General features: G+C 38.3%; 2 protein-coding genes across 19 annotated transcripts in view; one reads left to right on the plus strand and one right to left on the minus strand.

Annotated features, from left to right (window-relative positions):
• The window catches only part of LOC108711672 (protein transport protein Sec31A), a 232,555-nt gene extending 218,554 nt beyond the window's left edge, over positions 1-14,001 (plus strand). For 10 of the 18 annotated variants that reach the window (XM_041591391.1, XM_018253623.2, XM_041591405.1 and 7 more), the window contains 4 exons: positions 5,124-5,396; positions 5,806-5,946; positions 7,464-7,535; positions 13,313-14,001. In XM_041591391.1, the coding sequence (XP_041447325.1) occupies positions 5,124-5,396; positions 5,806-5,946; positions 7,464-7,535; positions 13,313-13,492 (666 nt within the window). In that variant the 3' untranslated portion in view covers positions 13,493-14,001. The remainder of the gene's footprint in view (positions 1-5,123; positions 5,397-5,805; positions 5,947-7,463; positions 7,536-13,312) is intronic. The other 8 variants (XM_041591387.1, XM_041591448.1, XM_041591419.1 and 5 more) reach the window with 4 other exon arrangements.
• A 7,135-nt stretch (positions 14,002-21,136) lies between these two features.
• LOC121403689 (inducible T-cell costimulator-like) lies at positions 21,137-22,043 on the minus strand. The gene has a single exon (XM_041591494.1). The coding sequence runs from the start codon at positions 21,950-21,952 to the stop codon at positions 21,308-21,310; it is 645 nt and encodes a 214-aa protein (XP_041447428.1). The 5' UTR covers positions 21,953-22,043; the 3' UTR covers positions 21,137-21,307.
• Between the last annotated feature and the right edge of the window lie 358 nt (positions 22,044-22,401).

Consider the following 22,401-nt stretch of genomic DNA (forward strand, 5'->3'; position numbering starts at 1 on the left):
ATGTGTGTGTGTGTGTGTGTGTGTGTGTGTATTAGCAATTTTGTATTCGTTAGAATGTGCACTTTCCAAAAATATGTTTTTCAGGGGTCTTTGTACTGTTAGGGGGTCTTATGACACATAATAATCAGTCAGGGGGCTTTGTTCACAAAAGTGAAATCGCCAGCTGAGGAAATTCATATGCACTATTTTCTTTGGGGCCTGTACATGCCACCTGCTTTGGTATATCTATGCATATTTTCAAATTTTCCGAAATATCATAAAAACCGCTGCCTTTAGCATAGCTTTATAGTTGAGTAGTTTGGAGTAGAAAGACATAATTACCCATTTTGAATTCATCTGTGGATGTACTTTCCAGAAATATATGGTGTTTGGGGAATCTTTGTACTGTTAGGCGTTTTGCGACACATTATACACAGTCAGGGGGCTTTGTTCACAGAAGGCGAATTTGCAGCCGATGAAATGCATATGCACTACTTTCATTGGGGGGTCTGTACATGTCACCTGCTTTCTATGCATATTGGGCATTAAACTGTTCAGTAGAACCTTGGCATTCATATTTAGGGTGTAAGAAATTGGGTGAAATAAATGCGACAAATTGCTATATTTTAAGGCAAGTTTCAGAAATGTCATAAAAAATATGCAGCCTTTAACGTGGCTTTGCAGTTGTGTCGTTTGGAGTAGAAAGACCTAATTACCCATTTGGATTTGTCAGATTGTGTACTTTCCAAAAACATATGGCTTTGCCATACATTTATGTAGCTTTTATCTCAAATAAAACTGGCAGTGTTTATAAATTAGTGTAAATGTAAGCCATCATATAAGTATGCACAAGGTAGATTTTGTGGTCTTTACATGTTATATACTTCGATAAACCTATGTATATTGGGTATCAAACTGTTAAGCAGACCCCAGGCATTTATAATTAGGGTCTTTTATTAGTACCTAATGATATATGGGAGATAAGATGCTGAAAAGTGGAAGCTTTGAGGTGATTTTTGAAAATGTTACCAAAATTGGCAAATTTAGGAAAGGTTTTTGGTTTGGTACTTTGGAGTGGTACCTATTTTGTATTCAGGGGAATGTTTATTTTCCAAAAATATATGGTTTTCTGGGGTTAATGTACTTTTTTGTAGTTTTACCTTTGGAGTGGTATGTTCACCTATTTTGTATTAAGGGGAATGTGTACTTTACAAAAATATATGGTTTTCTGGGGGTGAATGTATTTTTTGGTAGTTTTACCCCTCATAAAATGCTATAAATGTGTTGATTTTGCAGTACCTGAAATGGCAGATCATATGGGGTTGTCTTCATCTTGGGGCCCCTATATGTCACATACTTAGGTAAATCTATGCATATTGGGCATCTAACTGTTCAGCAGACCCCAAGCATTCATATTTAGGGTGTTTTAACTAATAGTATGTGGAAAGATAAGATGCTGCAAGGTGGACGGTTTGAGGTGATTTTTGGAAATATCACCAAAATCATCAAATGTAGGAAAGAAAGACATGCATACCCAATTGTATTCGGGGGAATGTGTATTTTCTGAAAAATTATGGTTCTCTGATGTGAATGTATTATTTTATACCTTTGCTCCTCAAAAAATTCGATGAATGTGTTTATTTTGCAGTATCTGAAATTACAGCACTGATAGCTCGAATGGTGTGTCTTCACTTTTGAGTCCCTATATGCCATATATACTGTATGTGTTTATGGGAACTTGTTTTATTTCCATTTTTAGACACTTTAGCCTACATCTTGTTACAGAAGGGGAATTACACCAAAATTGTAGAATATTTTGAAACCTTAAGTTGTCCCCAAAAAAATCAATATATAGTTTTCCTGGCTATAAAAGTACCAAAATTCCCAAATCAGCTGGCAGTGGAAAGGTTACCTTGCATTATCCTCTCCCATGACTCCTGTTTCAGAGATGGAGTCAGACCAGTCATCATTATTGTAGTGAAGAATGTGCAGTGAAAGATGTCTGCTCCTGTTGCTATTAGTTTTGGGGGCAGGGTGTTTGAAGCCCTGTGCTGACAAAATAGAGTAAATAATACAGGCTGAGTATCAACCCAAAGCCAGCAACATATATGTTGATGGTGATGGGGTATAGTAATTTAACAGGCAGGATATATAGGCGGGGTTACTGGTCCTTTTAATTGGTACCAGTAGAGAGTAAGGGATTGTTCACTTTCCATATACTTTTTCCAGTTCATTTGTTATAATTATTATTATTATTATTATTAACATGTATTTATATAGCGCCAACATATTGCGTAGCACTGTAAAGTAAATGTGATTATACAACTACATCACATGAATTACATATATAGAATATATGGAGTAACAAACATCACAATCAATACAGGTACAAAAAGGTGAGGAAGGCCCTATGCATAGGCATACAGTCTAAAGGGAAGGGAGTAATACACAAGGTGTCGGAGTGGGCAAGATCGAATTAAGTGGGTGAGAAATGTGGTATTGTATGAGTGAGGGTAGGCTTAGCGAAAGAAGTGCGTTTTCAGAGATTTATTGAAAGCAGAAAGGTTGGGAGAAAGTCGGACAGACCGTGGGAGAGCGTTCCAGAGTTGGGGTGCAGCCCTTGCAAAGTCTTGAATGCGAGCATGTGAGGAGGTAATGAGAGAAGAGTTGAGTAGCAGGTCAGTAGAGGAGCGTAGTAAGCGAGAGGGTGAGTATATAGAGATGAGTTCAGAGATGTAGGGTGGGGCAGAGTTATGAAGTGCTTTGAAAGTCAGTGTCATTAATTTGAATTTGATTCTGAAAGGTAACGGAAGCCAGTGCAGGGATTGACAGAATGGCGAGGCAGAGGAGGAGCAGTTGCTGAGGTGTATGAGCCTCGCAGCAGTGTTCATTATGGACTGGAGAGGTGACAGTCTCTGGAGGGGGAGGCCAATTAAAAGAGAATTACGGTAGTCTAGACGCGATATGATGAGAGAGTGAATAAGAATTTTGGCAGCGTCTTGGGTGATAAATGATCGTATTTTGGATATGTTCCTTAGGTGGAAGTGACATGATTTAATAAGTGACTCGATATGAGGAGTGAATGACAGGGCAGAATCTAGGATAACCCCAAGGCACCGGGCCTGGGGAGAGGGGGTGATAGTGGAATTGTTAACTATGATGGATACTTCGGGGATGCTACTGGTGTTAGTTGGAGGAAAGAGAACCATTTCAGTTTTAGAGAGGTTTAATTTAAGGTAGCGTTGCGACATCCAGGTAGAGATAGCGGACAGGCAGGAGGAGACGCGAGTTAGGAGTTCTGGGTTGAGATCAGGAGATGAGAGATAGATCTGAGTATCGTCAGCATAGAGGTGGTAGTGGAAACCATATGAATTTATTAATTTGCCAAGGGAGGAAGTATAGAGGGAGAATAGTAATGGTCCCAGGACAGAGCCTTGAGGAACTCCAACAGAAAGAGGTAGGGGAGAAGATGATACTCCATTGTAGGAGACACTGAAGGAACGATTGGTGATGTAAGAAGAGAACCAGGACAGGGCTGTGTAACGAAGGCCAAGCGACTGGAGGGACTGGAGGAGGAGAGGGTGATCTACAGTGTCAAATGCGGCTGAGAAATGATTGTTGGCTTTAGCGGTTAAAAGGTCATTAGTTAGTCGAGTCAGGGCAGTTTCTGTGGAGTGTTGTGGCTTAAAACCAGATTGTAGGGGGTCCAGCAGGTTATTGTCAGTGAGGAATGAGGTTAGTCGGTTGTAGACTAGGCGCTCAAGTAGTTTAGAGATGAAAGGTAGCAGAGAGATAGGTCGGAGGTTGTCAAGATTGGAGGGATCAAGAGAGGGTTTTTTCAGAATGGGGGTGACAAGAGCATGTTTTAGTTGAGAAGGAAACAGTCCAGTTGAGAGCGAAAGATTAAATAGGTGAGTTAAGGTTTTGATTAGACAAGGATTGGTATTGCGGAGAAGTTTTGAGGGAATTGGATCAAGCGGGCAGGTGGTAAGGTGAGAAGAGGCCAGAAGCTTTGAGACTTCCTCATCAGTGACAGGGGTGAAGGAGCACAGGAGAGACTGGGGAGTGTGGTAGGAGGGTGGTGGAAGTCTAGGGGGGTTGAGTAGTGTAATGTCCCTTCTGATAGTGTCAATTTTGTTTTTGAAGTGCTCAGCAATATCTTGAGCAGAGACAGATGTGCATGGAGGGGGTGGAGAAGGGGAAAGGAGAGTGTTAAAGGTGGAGAAAAGTTGTGCTGGTTTTTTAGAAAGGGAGTTAATGAGTGAAGTAAAGTATGTTTGTTTGGCTTGGAAGAGGCTGGAGCGAAGGGCAGATTTGTAGCTCCAAAAGTCTGATTCTGAACGGGATTTGCGCCAGCGACGCTCAAGTGCACGTGAGTGTCTTTGGGGCGCTTTTGTATGAGCAGTATGCCAAGGTTGAAGTGGTTTGGGTCTAGAACGTTTAGTTTTTATAGGAGCAAGCTCATTTAGGGCAGTGGTGAGAGTACTATAGTAGACAGAGGTAATAGAGTAGACATTTGTTATTGGATTGTTTATACAAAATACGGACTTTTAACAATTGCAATCCATATTTTATATTTAACCATTTTTTCAAAACTAAAATTTTAAACAGGCACTTTTACTGGCAGCTCACTAATCCAGGTGCACATTTTGAACTGTTATAGTTTGATACATTAGTTAATACATTTCTCAACAGTATCTGTGAAATATTAGCAACTGTTGTATCATTTATTCCAGCTGCCTTTAGTGAAATACAGTGATTCTGCTGTGCACGGCCAAGGATGATAAATGTAAGAACTAATATGTCAATATAGAACAGTTTACAGAGTCTGGGGACTCCCCTCCCAGAGCTGCTTCAGAAAGATATAAAATGGTGAAAAAGTAAACTTAAAACTTCAGTTTTATTATGGTCACAAATTGAAATGAGTAAGTGCACAGTATTATGCGTAACTGCACAGGTCCATGTATATAATAAAAACTCATGATGATGATAACTCAGGTGGTCACAAAATAATAATAGAACTTTATCCTCCTCTATGACTAGAAAAGACTTGATTAACAACAGCCTGTACTGACTACATATTGCAAGGAACTTTACTGTGTGTTATTTCTATGTTTAATTTGTAATTCTTTTGTTTTTTCCAGATTCTAGAACATTATGTGCCTCTACCCCCAATTACTTCTCCCATAATGAACCCCGTGACAGACTCAGGCTCCCAACAGCAACAGATCCCTTCTTCTGGAGTACCATTACCCTCTATACCATTCCAGCCTTCGACAATGCTTGTAGTACAGCCTGATACACAGACTTCCTTCACAATATCACAGCCCTCCAATAGTCAATCTGGACTGCCCCATGAATCCTCAAAGCCCAGTGCGGAGGGTGCCCCTGGGGCACCCATTGGAAATACCATTCAGGTCTTTAAAACAATATTTCTCATCACAGGACTTTAAAATATGGTGAGAAAGAGATAAAGTTTATATATTATTCCAACATTTCAGTCTTCCTTGAGACCTTTGTCTTGACACATCTCTTTTTCACCTTATTTTAAAGTCCTGTGAGTGCCTTGCTTTATATTATATTCTATGTGACTTTTTTTTCTCCAGTTAGTGAGTGCAGCTATTTTTCGTTTCGGTCCTGTTCTGGACCTTTTCTCAAGACATTACAACATTTGAGCACTTATGCACTGTTGTCGATCTCAGGAGCTGCTTCAGGGTGGCACAAAGTTCAGTGACTACACAGTGTCTGTTTTTGCTCTTTTTAACTGACACTTTGACAGATGTGGTTCTTTTATATATGGCTAACATTACAGTTTGTCTATTACAGGCTGTTCATACACTTCCAGCTGAAAAAATTGCCAAGAATCCAATTCCTCATGAACACCTGATTCTAAAGACTACATTTGAGGTTCTTATCCAAAGATGCTTGTGTTCTGCAAGTGACCCAGTATGTACCATGAGTTTGAATGTAGGTCTAAAACCATATGTTTAGGTTAAGCTTGATGGTAAAGCATATTCTCTGGCCTGATTGATGAAACTCTGCATGCCTACAACTAACTGAACTGCAGACCATTCTATTAAAGGGGATCTCATAAGAGAATTAAAATTTAATGTAAGCTTGCTGAAATAAGAAACTTTCTAAATACTAAATATAATTACTTAAAAATTATGTTCCTTTTATGAAATAATCAAGTCATTCTTCCCCTCTGAGCAACCTGTCTCTCGTCATTCTTTGTTCATGCTGTTAATGGAGTCCGTTTTTGATTGGCGTTTAGATCAAAATCTGACCCAGACCTCAGCATCAAGACAGCACGAAGAGTGACAGTTTGAGGAGAGTAATCTACTGAAGAGTAACTTAATTATTTCTTAAACGATACAGAATTTTTAATTGATTATATTTGAAAGTGTATCTTTTCAGTGAGATGAAGCTTATATTACATTTGCATTACCTTGACAGATCCCCTTTAAGGCCCACACGAAGACAAAGAACATCATAGAAAATTACTTTCTGTGCAGATAACCAATTCTGACTGACTTGGTGGCAGGGCCGGATTTAGTGAGTGGGCCTGGCGCCCGGCCGGTCCTAGCGCCCGCCTGTATGCTCCGGTGCCAGTGCACATGCACGCCTGCACTGGAGCGGTGCTCCCTGGTAAGCGGCTGGGTGGCATGCTGCCCCTATTACTCTGCCGCCCTAGGCCCGGTCCTTTGTGGCCTTGCCAAATGCTTGGTGGGTATAGCATTACAGTTTCCCATTGGTGTTTTGATCAGTATTTTTCATCCTGAGAGGGCTGCAAGTGTTAAACACAATAAGGGCTAATTTATGAACACAAGAACTGTTCATAAATCCAGTTACCTTTTGCAACCAAACAAATATTTCTCAGCCTGCAGAATACAAGAGCTAACTGCTGCATAATACTGAAAGATTATGGCTGGTTGCTATGGGTAATTGAACTTAAGTGTAAGTGTTCATAAATTAGCCTGCATGGTGTTTACATCACTGCAGCCCTCTCAGGGAGAACCACAGTGATCAAAACACTATTAGATAACTGCACTCGAGCAAATTTGATTTACAGGTGGATCAAGTTTTTTTATCTTTTTTTGGTAATCATTATTTACTTTTTTATAAGAAGTAGTTACAATCAATGGGTAGGTTGGGGATGTATAGTATAGGGTATACATAATAACATGATATGAAAAGAGATATACCAGTTACAAGTTATATCGTTGCAGTGATCATTTTAAGGAAGCACAGTAAAGGGTCAATGGTAGCCATACTGCCATATGTTTACCTACAGAATCATCTGGCAGAGACGTGAGATATGATAGGTATTGTATTATATTTGATCCCAGTAGGGAGTAAATCAAGTTTTTGTATACTTCGCTGCTCCCTAAATACAAAGTGTGTGTAACTGTAAATTTACACTGTAAAATGGTTGAATCAAACATGGCTTCACATTTTTATTATTTGTACTATTTTTTTTCCAGCAAACCAAGCGGAAGCTAGATGATGCAAATAAACGTCTAGAATATCTGTATGATAAATTGAGAGAACAAAAGGTAAGTGTGCATCAGCATGCCATATTTTTGTACCTTATCTAACTATTAACTCCCCTCAATGGAATTTGCTGACTGATTGATTTCATAGGCAGAGATTGACAGCAGGAAATAAAAATCATGCAACCATCTTCAAGTGCCACTGTGAATGCTCTGGCTGTCCATTATCTTAAGTATATCATTAATCGTATTGGCTGCCAACCTGATAAATGATATGCAAATAACTGTGGAGGAAACAAGGCACGTGCAGCACTGAAATCATACATGCTTTTATTGTTAAAAGATTTATTTACAAGCAATTTTTTGTAAGGCATCCTATTGGGAAATTTGTATTTTGCAAAGGCCTGCCACTTTGTTAGGAATTAGCAAAATATGGACATCTCTTTAAAGAGAATCTAAGCCCACAGTAAGCATTATTATACATTTGCAGAGAGTGCTATTCTGAGCACTTTTACATTTCATATTAATTTTGCATTTGTTTTCATTTTATTAGCAGTTTAAAGCTCTGGCATCTGTCCTGGGTGAAGCATAAAAAAATGTATAAAGAACCCATTGAATCATCATCAACTCTGCTGAGTTTAGAGCATCCTTTTCTAATGCCAGTGAGACCCACATTGATAATATGTGTGTTCATAATACTTTTCACACACCTGTCCAGTTTTGAGCTTAACTAAAGGTGGAATGCTAAGATGCATGGAAATTAGCTTAATCGCCAGCTATGCAATGTGTTTAAGCATACATGCTAGCTACTAGCATGTATGCTTAAACACATTTTTTTTTTTAAGTATAGTTCTTAAACTACAAATATTTCCTAATGCTCATAAATGCATACATTGATGTGAAGAAGTACACTGTTTTTTTATGTGGTTTTACATCATCTAGTCCTCAATCTAAAATTACCTTAATTTAATTTTATCTGAAAAATGTTTTACTTTGTCAATATTTATTCAACAAAAATAAGCCAACATAAAGAGTTTGTGTGAAGAAGTACACCTGATGATTTAGCAGCTTTCTTTTCCTCAGCACTATTTTTTCCTGTATGAATTGGCTATTGTCTTACATCATATAGGAGGAGCTTTGTCTCACCCTTTGATGAAACATTTGTTGTTCCATGACAATGCACTGATTTCTATAAGTCTGTTATAAAGTGGATCATTTATCCCCCTACTGTAATTTATAAAGATATTATAAGTCACCAAGGGGTTACGTGACTACATAAAAGCACAAGGCTGCAGGTCACAAAACTCCTAGATGACTTTTAATGTCCTTTAGTTCTCAGTATTTAGTATTCATTATAATCAGCAGTTAAATGTACATAGGTTCAGTGTTGAACATAGTAACATAGTAATTTAGGCTGAAAAAAGACAAAGTTCATCAAGTTCAAACTTTTAAGTCTATATATAACTTGCCTAACTACTAGTAGAAAAGTGACAGGCAATGGGCAAGTGGAGAAAGTCTAGAAGAAATCACCATAAGTTATAAATGGCACGTTTATAATGACTTAAGAGTGCACTGTTTAGTGAATAAAGTACCCCCTCTTGTAAAATATAAGGATATTATAAGTTACCGAGGAGTTCCATGACCATATAAAAACACAAGGCCGAAAGCCGTTTTTATACAGGTCATGGAACTCCTAGGTTACTTCTAATATCCTCATATTTTGCAACAAGGGGTACTTTATTTATCAAAAACCACAAGTTTCAGTGAGTCATGTGACAGAAATTACATAACTAAGCTCCAATTATAACCAATGACATCATAAAGCACCATTTATAAGGATATCATTTCCAAGACATTCATGGCTCTTGTGTATTATAAGGATATACTGTAATTTGCAGTTTGGTCCCATAGAGAAATGACCAAACTGTAGATTATACTAGTGTATATATAGTTTATTGTGAATTGCAAGGGTTCTAGCTCCTGTGACTGCCAACCCTACACCTCTTTCATTTCTTCTACACCAGCTGATTTAATGTTGTGGTGTTACACAACATCAACATGCCATTGTGCAGTAAATATTCAGTTCATTTGGCCTTGTTTAACCAGTGGATATTTTTCCAGATGTCTTATGAGATTTGAAAACCTAAGGGAATTTTTTCTGGCTATCTTCAACAAGTCATGCTTGTTAAAGGGATACTGTCATGGGAAAAAAAAGATTTTCAAGATTTTCAAAATGAATCAGTTAATAGTGCTGCTCCAGCAGAATTCTGCACTGAAATCCATTTCTCAAAAGAGCAAACAGATTTTAATATATTCAATTTTAAAATCTGACATGGGGCTAGACATTTTGTCAATTTCCCAGCTGCCCCAATCATGTGACTTGTGCCTGCACAGTCACAGTTACAGTCCTTCTCAATGTAACTGAATGTGTCTCAGTGGGACATGGGTTTTTACTATTGAGTGTTGTTCTTAGATCTACCAGGCAGCTGTTATCTTGTGTTAGGTAGCTGCTATCTGGTTACCTTCCCATTGTTCTTTTGTTTGGCTGCTGGGGGGAAAAAGGGAGGGGTGATATCACTCTAACTTGCAGTACAGCAGTAAAGAGTGATTGAAGTTTATCAGAGCACAAGTCACATGACTTGGGGCAGCTGGGAAATTGACAAAATGTCAACTGATTAATTTTGAAAAAAATGTTTTCCCATGACAGTATCCCTTTAAGTGTTTTTCCCATGGTAGAATCCTGTACTTCAAGTTTTACTACTTTCAATTGCCTCTAGATTTCTTAAGCTTCATATAGTGTGTTCTTTAGGTGAACTGTCTGTTCTTTAGGGAAGCATGCTCAGGGCTGGATTTTTATTATGGCGCCCCTAGGCCGCCCTTAAAAGTTTGCCACCCTAGGCCTGGGCCTTTGTGTCCTCGCCACAAATACAGGCCTGAGCACGCTGCTTGCAGGACAAATGGCAACTTTCTTGGATGTTCTCTGTTTGTAAGCAGTCTTTCCAAGAATACAAAGTTTGGCCTTAGACTCAATGTTTTAGGACTAGTTTCAGATTGGTTATATATCATTTATCATTTAAGTAGATTTTCCCCTTATATGGTGTTAACACAAGCCTGAAAACCTTATATAGAACTGCAAGTTGTATTTTCTTTCATAACTGCCATGGTAGTAACTTGGGTGTGCTTAATTTTACACATGTTGTTGGGTTTTGGTGTATAAATAATTCAAAATAAATAGTAAAATCTGTTAATTGTCTTATGAGTTTAGATTACATTTATCTAATTTTACAATTTGGTGAGGATTCTGATATTTACATACTTAAAGAGACACAGACACCAGAAATGACATCTATCTTACATCTATCATAATATTGCCTTTGAAAGCTACTTATAACTTTGCCGTAAAGTATTTGCATAATGTGTTTACATTACCTGTCTGATGCCCCATGTTCCTGTATGAGGGGGCTGCCATATTTGTGCAGGAGGAGTCTATTAGCATTAGAAACTTTAACTGACAGGCTGAGATGGGACAGTCAGGTTGGCAAAACAGTCCGGTTTATAAACAACGAACTATATCCTACTGTACTTTCATATTTTAAAGTGGACCTGTCACCCAGACATAAAAAGCTGTATAATAAAAGTCCTTTTCAAATTAAACATGAAATACAAAATTATTTTTCTTATTTAAGCATTCATAGCTGTAAATTCATTTAAAAATCTCTGCTGCCAATCCAGAATTGCCTGCCCCTCCTCTACTTTAGGCATAGAGGTGTGGCAAGCAATTACTTTCCATTCAGTACTTACTAGATATCACTGCTCTCCCCACATTCCCCCAGTTCTCTTAACCATTTAATTGTATAGCTAGTGCATGGGGATGGACACCAGGTCCCCCATTCTGGTGCACAAACAAGATTCTGAGATGATGGAAGGCTTGCCTTAATAACAGTGTCCACAAAATGGTTCCTGCCTGCTCGCTATAATTATGAGTTCCCAGACTGATGGAAACAAGATTCATATAATTTATACAGTGTAATTAAAGTTAATTTTGCTTGACTAACATGATAAAATAGGATTTGGAATAATTTATTTGGGTGATGGGTCCCCTTTAAAAAGTACTTTTTTTTAGTGTCAGCATCACTTTAAAGGGGTGGTTCAACTTTATGTTAACTTTTAGTATGTTATAGAATGGCCAGTAACTTTGAAATTGGTCTTCATTATTTATTTTTTATAGTTTTTAAATTACTTGCATTGTTCTTCTGACTCTTTCCAGCTTTCAAACGGGAATCACTGACCCCATCTCAAAACCAAATGCTTTGCAAGACTACAAATTCATTGTTATTTCTACATTTTATTATTCATCTTTTTATTCAGGCCTATCCTATTCATATTCCAGTCTCTTTTTCAAATCAGTGCATGGTTGCTAGGGTAATTTTGGCCCTAGCAACCATATGGCGGAAATTGCAGCTAGAGAGCTGCTAAATAACTCACAAACCACAAATAATAAAAAATAAACCCAATTGCAAATAGTCTCAAAATATCACTGTTTAAATCATACAAAAAGTTAACTCAAAGGTGAACAACCCCTTTAAGTAAACTACAGATTTGAGAGGACTTTTTCTGGTTTGTGGTTTGAGCCCCTTAAATGAAGTGATTGTGTTAAAAAAAATGTTTTAGTCCCTCACATTTTATGCAATCTTTTCGTTCAACCCACTGAATCAAAGTTGAAAGTCTGCAGTTCAACTGCATCTGAGTTGTTTCATTTAAAATTCGTTGTGGTAATGTACAGAACCAAAATTAGAAAAAAAATTGTCTGTCCAAATATTTATGGACCTAACTGTAGATGTTTGTAATATTTGAGAAGAGGAGATAACACAATTCTATGTGATCCTTCCCTACCTTAAAATATCTCTGTGATGGCCTGTTGTCAGCCCCGTAATAAACTGCATTCCAAGTAGTAGCGCTAACATAAGGCAGCTCTACTAAGCAGCTTATTCATGCACTAAAAATGTTTAGATTTAGGAGAATTTGTAATTTGGATGCAGCAATTCACCTTGTGTACTCATCAACTATGCAGGGGTGGCAAGAGTTAGGAAAGTTTAAGGGGGTTTTAGGCTAGTTCCACACATTTGCTGAAATACACTTAAGTTTGTAAACTCTTGCGAGTAGGGCCCTCTAATCCTATTGTACTCTGTAAACTCTTGTTTGTTATTTACTGTTTGCGCCCTGTTCATTATCTAATCTAAAGCACTGTGTAACACGTTGGAGCTATATAAATAAATGATGATAATGAAATATGCAAATATTCTAAAAATCAGCCCCTACGCTGGCAGTAGCCTCCTCTTCTGTTCGCATAAGGAACCATTGTTTAGCTGATTTTAGTTAAAATGCAGTCTTGTGTTTCTTTACCGTACAAAGCTGTGTGTGTGTGTGTTTGTGCTGGATCAGACACAATGGTTTCTTATGGGAACAGAAGAGGAGGCTACTGCCCGTGTTGGGGCTGATTTTTGGACTTTGTATTTCAGCAGGCAGATTTCTGCCCCTGTGTGGCAAAAGCCATAGTTCTCCTTTAAAACGTCTGAGAGGAAAAACTGTGGTAGTGTGAAACATATTGAGGTTGAAGGGGAAGCTAGTAGCTAACTGTCTTTGTTTTTAATATAATTTTAAGGCATTCTTTAGTTCTGTGTTATCTTTTGTGATCTGTTTTTTTAATGAATGTTTTTGTCCTGTAAAGTTTTTGTTTCTTTGTCATCATGTCAAGAGAAACAAGTTTAATGCCATGTTAAAGTAATGCTACAAATACAGTACAACTTAGTCTTATGTTCTAACCCTATCTTTTTTTTCAGCTTTCTCCTGCAATAATTGCAGGATTGCACAACATTGCCAGAAGTATTGAATCTCAGAACTACACAGAAGGACTAAATATACACACCCACATTGTGAGCACCAGTAACTTTAGTGAAACATCTGCTTTTATGCCAGTACTGAAAGTAGTTCTAACCCAGGCCAACAAGCTTGGGGTGTAAAAAATGGTTTCTCAGAGACTTAATACACCCCTGCAAAGGAATAGTCCCTGCTTCCTCTTTTAGATGATGGATCAAGAACTAGCATGTTTTTAATCTACTATAACTCAAAATTGACTGTAATGTGTCATTGCAAAGCAAATTTCTGCCTTTATGTTTTTATTTTTGGACTTTGGAACTTAAAAAGAAATTATCCAGTGATAATTGTTTTTGATGAAATATCATATTTTGTTCTGGAAACCAGTATTGTTCTATTAAACACATGACCATTTTTTTTAACTGCTCATAATTTGGAAAGACAGTATTTCTAAGGTACATGTGAAAATCTTTGGCTAAGAATAAATTATGAGTAGAATAAAGTATGTGATCCCAAATCATAATGTAACATTCTTTTCAAGTCAGCAGATCTAGAGTATTTCAAATATATATTTATGAAGAGCAAGCAGGGTGCATGTATGTGTAGCTTTTGCAATACTTAAATGGTATAAGTAATAAAAATGTTTTCTCACTAAGGGTCTGCAAGTCTGCAGTGTTTGTCTGTGTTTTAGTCACAGCAGGATTTTTTACAGAATAGGGTACTAAATACTGCAAAATGCAAACAAATTAAGGTAATTTGTCGGTTACAAGGACATACCAGTCCATTGGCATTCTTAAAATCCAGGACACTTGCACTTTCAAAGGACTGCATTCCCTATCAGGGGATGGAACTAGGGTTAGACAGAAGAGGCACATGCCTTGGGCGCTGGGGGAGGGGGGGCGGCAGATGCTTGGCATGTACTTTTTCTGTCTGCATATACCTAATTCAGGGTCCTCGAGGATCGCCAGATGGCCTTTCTCTATACCACCGCCCCTTCTCATTCTTTATATCTCTTTCAGTTTCATTAGTGTGTTTTCTCTGCTCTCCCACTCATCACTAACTACTTGGACTGACAGGTTATGACTTCCAACACCTTGTACTGTTTTTTTCAGCCTCCATGAACACAGACCCTGCTATTCTGGATGTGTGTGTGCTTATATATAATGTTGCAAAAAACATATTTGTTACCCCCCCATACACAAAATAAAATTAATCAGTGAACAGCCGCTTTGAAATCTTTAAATACCTGCCACTCCAGTTCAAATGTTAATTGTAAAGGCTGCAGCATCCACTTAATCACTTAGGTTTCCTTTTTCCCCTCTAACCCACTTGCCCCTAACTATGTACTATATATACATTCAACTGTTCCCGGGTTTCTATATTATTAAATCAATCAGTGGGATCTGACTCCAATATTAAAAGAATCATTAAAGCCTGTGTGCTGCTCACCATTATGAATTTATGGTCCGGGTGCCTTTTGCCACGGACCCCATGCTTACGCTCCGAGGCCGGTTCAGTCCGCCCGGACTCCCAGTAATACGAGTCTTACCCCAACCACGTTGTGACCCGGGTGCCGTGCCCCGAGTCCGTCACTAAGAAGACGATAGCAGCACAGCAAACGTTGTAGCAGCGCACTCTGGGGCCTCTTTGAAGAATCGCATACTTACAGATTATGGATAAAAAGTAACAACCTTTACTATAACATCTGATTTACAAACAGTAGCGTCTGAGGTCTGACGCGTTCCGTGTCTGCGCACTTCCTCAGAGGCACCGGCTTCCTTTCTTAAGGATTTACTCTCCATATATCTGTAATTAACCCCTCCATACATCACTTTATTAATTACCAAATTAAAACTCCAACAATTAAATATTTCCACATTAAAACACACAAAACATGATACATTATTCATTATATGAACTAACCCATAAAATTCATATAACATAATAAAATACATAAAACACATAAAAAGAACCTTAGATTTCATGCTGCTAATATCAGTTGGATTAATACCATAAAAGCTACCAGATCAATTTGGTACCACAGTTTCTAATTTATATATCCAATAAGTCTCTCAATTAGTTTAATCATCTCCACTTGTACTATTCCACTCCACTTCTTCTATACTTCATGATCTTTAACCCTTCCGGATTTCTATCATGGAATTCCTTACAATGTTTCGATAATGTGTGTGGGTCTCTAACCCCTTCCTTACATTTCTTATGTGTTCCGAAAATATGGTGGGTTACATATGTTTTTTAATTTATTAGTTTTTCTTCCAATATATTGCAAGCCACATGCATATTGTATCAAATATATTACAAATGTTGTGTCACAATTTATCCATCCCCGTGTTTCAAATGTTTGTTTTGTTATATTCAATTGAAATAGTTTTTTTTTCTTTCCATCCAACTGTTCACAAGCTTTCTTTCAACATTTGTCCATCCCATTACTTTTGTTACTATCCCATAAATTTTCCTGTGGCTTTTTTATCTTTTGTGTCATTTGTGCCTTTTTAATGGTCTGTCAGGCCTTTACTGCAGCGGCTTTCAGTTGCTGTTTGTTTGTGGGCCTTTCTGTCCGAAGTTTAGTCTTTAACAAGTGAAATGCATGCTCAATTGGGTTCAGTTCAATATTCCACTTTGCTTTAATAAACTCCTGGGTTGCTTTGGCTGTATGTTTTGGGTCATTGTCCATCTGTATTATGAAATGCCTCCCAATCAATTTGACTGCATGCAGCTGGATTTGAGCAGACAGTATGTCTCTGAACACCTTAGAATTCATTTGGCAGCTTTTGTCCTCTGTCACAACATTGATAAACACTAGTGTCCCAGTGCCATTGGCAGCCATAAACACCCTTCCCATTACACTGCCTCATGATGTTTTACAGATGTTGTGGTATGCTTTGGATCATGAGCCGTTCCACGCCTTCTCCATACTTTTTTTCTTGCCATCACTCTGGTAGAGGTTGATCTTGGTTTCATTTGTCCAAAGAATGTTTTTCCAGAACTGTGCTGGATTTTTTAGCACAGTCCAATCTAGCCTTTCTATTCTTGATGCTTATGAGTGGCTTGCACCTTGCAGTGCACCCTCTGTATTTACTTTCATGCAGTCTTCTCTTTATGGTAGATTTGGATATCAATACACCTACCTCCTGGAGAGTGTTGTTCACTTGTTTGGCTGTTGTGAAGGGGTTTCCGCCATCATCCACCATGCACGTCCAGGTCTTTTTACGTTGCTGAGTTCACCAGTGCTTTCTTTCTTTCTAAGGATGTGTAGCTTTTGCCACTCCTAATATTGTAGCAATTTCTCTGATGGTTTTTTTTCTGTTTTTGCAGTTTAAAGGAACAGTAACGCTAAAAAAAATTTTATTAAAAAATCCATTCTACCCACACTAATAATAGATCTACCCTGCATAAAGTTTATTAGTAGCAATGCTTTATTAAAAAAATACTGTTAGAAAACACTGCTTCCTGGAAAACGGCGATATGGCGACTCACTCTGCAGTTCTGCACTCCGCATCTTCTCCCTAACCCGACTTAAGCACTGCATATTTTGACAGCGCTATATAAATAAATGATGATGATGATGATGATGACTTCTGCCAAAACCGGAAGTTATGAGCAATGCAGCTGTGGCATGCCAGTTTCCCAGTTCCTAGAAGAATTTGTCTCTTTTAAAATCTGGTAATGGCCAGTTTCTTGTTGCGACAGCATGCGGTAATGTCTCTTGAAATAACTGATTATTTTGATGCAGGGAAAGAGCAGAGAGAGCACAGCAGGCACAGTGACTACAGCTCCGCACAGGATAATGGAGCCCTTCAATCATTGCCGGCCTTTCTCTCCTCTGCCCTTTACTGTAAATCAACTGATTAGCTGAGGAATGCCGGAGAAGTGCTTTACAAAACATGCATACAAAAACGTCCCCGGTCCCATCATTCAATCCGACTATCCAAACAAGGGCCGGCATTCTCCTCAGTTCCCCATATAGTATATTCTGTAACCATCTTTTTTGTGGTGGGATGTTGCATGTAAATGACCATTGGTATCCACTTCCTTTCTATTATTCTTTACTATTATCTCATTAGTTCCTAAGAAGTAAAATCTCAAATCTAAGTAACTGATGGATTGTTTGTCATAGTTTATTGTAAATTTCAAATTCCAATCATTTTGATTAACAAATTCATGTATTTCTTCTGGTGTACCCTGCCATATTAATATCAAATCATCTATATACCATTTTTATAATTTAACGTTCTTCTCAAACCACTTAGTTTTATATAATACTTGTTCCCCCCCATTGCCCCATAAATAACTTAGCAAAGGCGGTTGTGAACGGAGATCCCATTGCGTTCCCAACATTCTGAGTATGAAAATTTGTCCTTAACATGAAGTAATTATGAATTAGAATAAACCTAATGGCCCCTGTAATGAATTCAGTCTGACCCACCAGTAATTCTCATTTTTCCAAATAATATCTCACTGCCTCAACTCCCTTATCTTGTGGTATATTAGTATGCAAGGCCGCTACATCACATGTTACCCACCACCAATTTTCCTGCCACTGCATTTCTTCTACAATTTGGAAGTATCCCCACTAGAGGTTGTAAAAAACTGTCCACATATTTAGACAGAGGACTAGTTAAGGAATCTATTCCGTACACTATTGGCAGTCGGTGGGTTTTGTATATTTTATGGATTTTTGGTAGGTGGTATAAAATCGGGATTTTAGGATTCCATTGCATCAAATATTCCAATTCCTTTTTACTTATAATTTCTTGATGTCTCGTCCTTCCTAGAAATACCTTTAACTCATTAATGGGATGCACAAATGTGGGTGGAAAGAAAGTTTATAACACAAAAGATAAAGAAGCCACAGGAAAATGTATGGGATAGTAAGAAAAGTAATGGGATGCACAAATGTGGAAAGAAAGCTTGTAACACAAAAGATAAAGAAGCCACAGTAAAATTTATGGGAGAGTAAGAAAAGTAATGGGATGCACAAATGTGGAAAGAAAGCTTGTAAAGGTGTTAAATAAACATTGGCATGTAATAAAAGCTGATCCGGTGATAGGAGGACTGTAGACCCAAAATAGTATATAGAAAAGCAAAAAACATTAAAACATTGATTGAACAATGTCATTACCGTCATATATGGACATGAAATCAGATATAATTAAGCTTAAACTGCAAATTGACGATCTACAGGAGAAACTAGAGGACCAGGAGAATCGATCCAGGAGAGAAAATATTCGAATAAGAGGCCTTTCAGAAACCTACAAAAACCTGGAAAAAGAAGTTGGGGCACTACTAACAACTCTAGCCCCGCAACTACCTCTAGCCTAACTAGACCGCTCTCTTTAAACAATTCAACGAAGACACACATTCAAGCTGGCCCTAACTATACTCCAGTCTTATAACATTAAATACCATTGGTCATTCCCTTTACTTCTGAACTTTACACATAATGGCAGGCAGTACTCTCCCGCATCGGTGGGAGACACCATGGAAACTCTACCTTGCAGAACCAGCCCCAAAATCACCACAGACATCGCAAAATCCACCTCGTTAACCCACTTTATCACAATCTGGGCCAAGGCACAGCAGAACCCCTGAGGTAAAGAGAGATCCTCAACACAACCTCCTGATGAAAGATCAAACACATGAACACTTAAGCATTTAAGGGAAATATAAAACCCATGTAAAATATACTTTTAGTACCAGTGTGTTGGCATAGCTGCCCCCAACCAATTGCCAATTACCTTAAAGTTTATTCTACCTATTTTAAGGAATAAAGAGTATGTTATTCCAACCTGGACCAAAACGGCCAGGGAAGTTACTTACATTTCGAAATCAACCGTCAAGGCCAGAATTGTTGTTTTTTAAGTTTTAGATTATAATAAGATGTTTTTTTATGTTCTTTCCGGGTGCCTCCTACTATAAGGTTTATAAAGTCTCGGAAGGTATAAGGAAATGCAGACCAGAAGGGTTCAAACTGACAACATACCAGAAAGGAAAGATACTTTACTGTAAATTACTTACTGTTACAAAATCAATGCTATTATCAAATGATTCCTGACAAATTGAAACTCATTTCTCATAATGTCCAGGGCTTTAATTCCCCTAACAAGAGGACAAAGGCATTTCGATACTATAGATCACTACATGCAGATATCCTCCTGTTACAGGAAACACATTTTTCGGCCACATCATGCCCTAATTATCTATCAGCAGCCTACCCCTCGTTCTATTTAACTACGAGTCCTAACAAAATCAGAGGAGTTGCAATATGCCTATGAAAATGCCTGCCACTGACTATACAAGAAGGGAGGTATTTAATATTAATAGGTGACCTCCAGGATAGGTGCATTACAACAGTAAATTCTGGTCAAATGATGTTTTTATTGCAGCTCCTTCAATTGATCCAAAAACATAGGGAAGGGGACCTACTTATGGCAGGAGACACAAACCTAAGCCTAGACCCGGGAATGGATCGGTCCACTCCTCCTAAGCCTTACATTAACATTGACACCACCACTCGAAAAGATATAGCCTCTTTGAAAAAGCAAAATGCAAATCTGGGTCCATCCACAAACATGGTTATATCTGGGTTATCCAATGGGGATGCACTAAACTGTGGGAAGATGGGCCGTTTCTTGTTGCATAAGTTCAAAACAGTCATGTGCATCATGCGCTCCTTTCCCAATCCTTATGTTTTCGTTGTCATCGTCCATATCCTACTGTATTTCCCCCTCAGGAATTGGCAGAAGTATGGAGAGATTTGGATTTGATGTCCTGAATGCTTATAGCCTGATTAGCCAACCTATTCTGTGCCCAGTATTTAATTTGCTCACAGAATTCCACACCAGATTCATAGGATGTGTCATTTACAACTTTAGTTTTATCAAGAGAATATGTAATCTATCTGCAATATCTGAAATGGGTACATTGAGTGTACATATTTGGCTGCGATAGATGAGAATCCAGAGCAAACCACACGCAATTGCCTAAACGGTAAACAGAAACATCACCACTGGGAGTTGGTGTGCACCCATCGTTAAGCCAATGTTTCTTCTCTTCAGGTTCCACTTGGTCCTGAAGGGCTGATAAAACCTGGTTCTTTTACAACACATACTTTAAACATTTTATTATACAATGCTGCCTGCTTCGCATTTACATCAACATGGGCATTACCTTGTGCTACAGGGTCAAAGAACCCGATATGGACTTTTTACATCATGACTGCAACCTGCTTTGGACACAGGTGGGATGGATGACATCAATTAGACATCCGTCGGTGATAAAGCCCATACATCACCTAGGCCAATTATAATTCAGGAGGTACGTTCCTCCTTAGACATTTCTTTTAGTGACGGAAGATTTGCTGTATCTGGGGCATTAGTCATCTCAGACACTTACTGAGGTGGGACAGACACAAACACTGCATCCGGATACGGGACCCCTACTTGGGCTGGGTCAGCAGGGTTAATGTCCCAATTCATTTTAGCTAACATTAGTTGGTAATCCGCTGGACCACACACACACATGTTTGATTACGACTAACATATCAGTCCAATTAGGGTTATGGGCACTACTAGTTTTCTTTTGACGAAAAATGAATCACTACAAGAGCCCCACTTATATTATTATTATTGGCCATACTATTGGTTTAATTGTGCCTAATGGTGAGCGAGAGGACTGGATGAAAGGGAACAAAATTCTGTTTTTCACCCTTTGACACCTTCACACTGTTAACACCCTTATTAGCTGGTTTTATTTCAATAGTGCCTAACTGGTGTATAGCAGCAGCATGAATTTCATATAACAGGGTGGGCATATTCATTTTATATTTCATATATTTACTCTGAACAATAACAGGTGATGTGAAATGAAAGGGGTTGTTTCTATATACCTATTACGGTTTTCAGCATTATAATATACCGTTGTTTGTCATTGTATGCAACTCATAGTCTTGGAATAATTGGGCGTTTAGCTGGATTGACAGATGCCATTGGCATATATTCACTGTTGCATTCATTATTCTGAATATTGTCTTGAGTTAAAGTTTTCCTCTGATGCCTTTTTTGCATCCAAAAACAGAATGTTAAAATGCAGCACAGAAATAGAAATACAGCAAGACCAGTCAATATCCATATATTAAATACTTGCATTACAGCGCACTGCTGTAAATCGTGGATGTAAACATACGTCTCATTTATAATAAAATTTTGAACTGGAGGGGAAAAAAAAATCAAAATCACACAAGTGTAATTATCGGTGTGCTTGACATCAAAATTGGAGAGAGTGAAGGAAATACTATTATTGGATGCAGCCCAGTTACATGTAGGGTTGTCATTCCAGGTATAAAAGGCAGTACTTTTCCCATCACTGTACACCATACACACTTCTTGTTTCGTATTGCCTTTCATCAAGGTTAGATTAAACTTAGAATCCACTGGAGGTACATGTTGGCAAAGAAGGTAAGGTCCACCATTTCGAGATGCAATAACTACTTTTGGGTAGCTCTTCGACAGCTGTGCATGCAGCACCAGCAAAATAAACAGAGGAAACGGAGGTAGATTTATATTCATAATATAGGTCTGGAACATCAGCTTGTGTCAGGTTGTATAGTGGATTAGTACGGGGTTGTGAAATGTCTTGAAAAATCCTTCTAAGATTTGGTCCTGTGTATGTGTGCCCCCGCCTCACCCCCCTCTTCTCTAGTTTTTACTGTACGGGCGGGGTAGAGCTAGGCTGCGGGGCTGAGAACTCTTTGTACCAGCGCTGCTGTTTTCAGCACTGAAAGATGAATTGTCTCTTCTCACTATTCTCTATGTTGCTAATTTAACCCTTCTGCTAGCAGCTTTCCATGATTAAATTGATACATACAAGTAAAACAAACATGACATAAATGAGCTCATGACATTGACATGGACATTGACACAACCTCATCTCTGGTGGGATATATGCCTAATTTTCTTTTGATAACCCTTCGTCTGAACACTACTTAAACGATAACCTGCCTCAGCTATGATAAACACAAGACCACACACGCAGT

The sequence above is a fragment of the Xenopus laevis genome, chromosome 1L (assembly GCF_017654675.1).
Source record: "Xenopus laevis strain J_2021 chromosome 1L, Xenopus_laevis_v10.1, whole genome shotgun sequence".
In the NCBI taxonomy this organism is placed as follows: Eukaryota; Metazoa; Chordata; class Amphibia; order Anura; family Pipidae; genus Xenopus; species Xenopus laevis.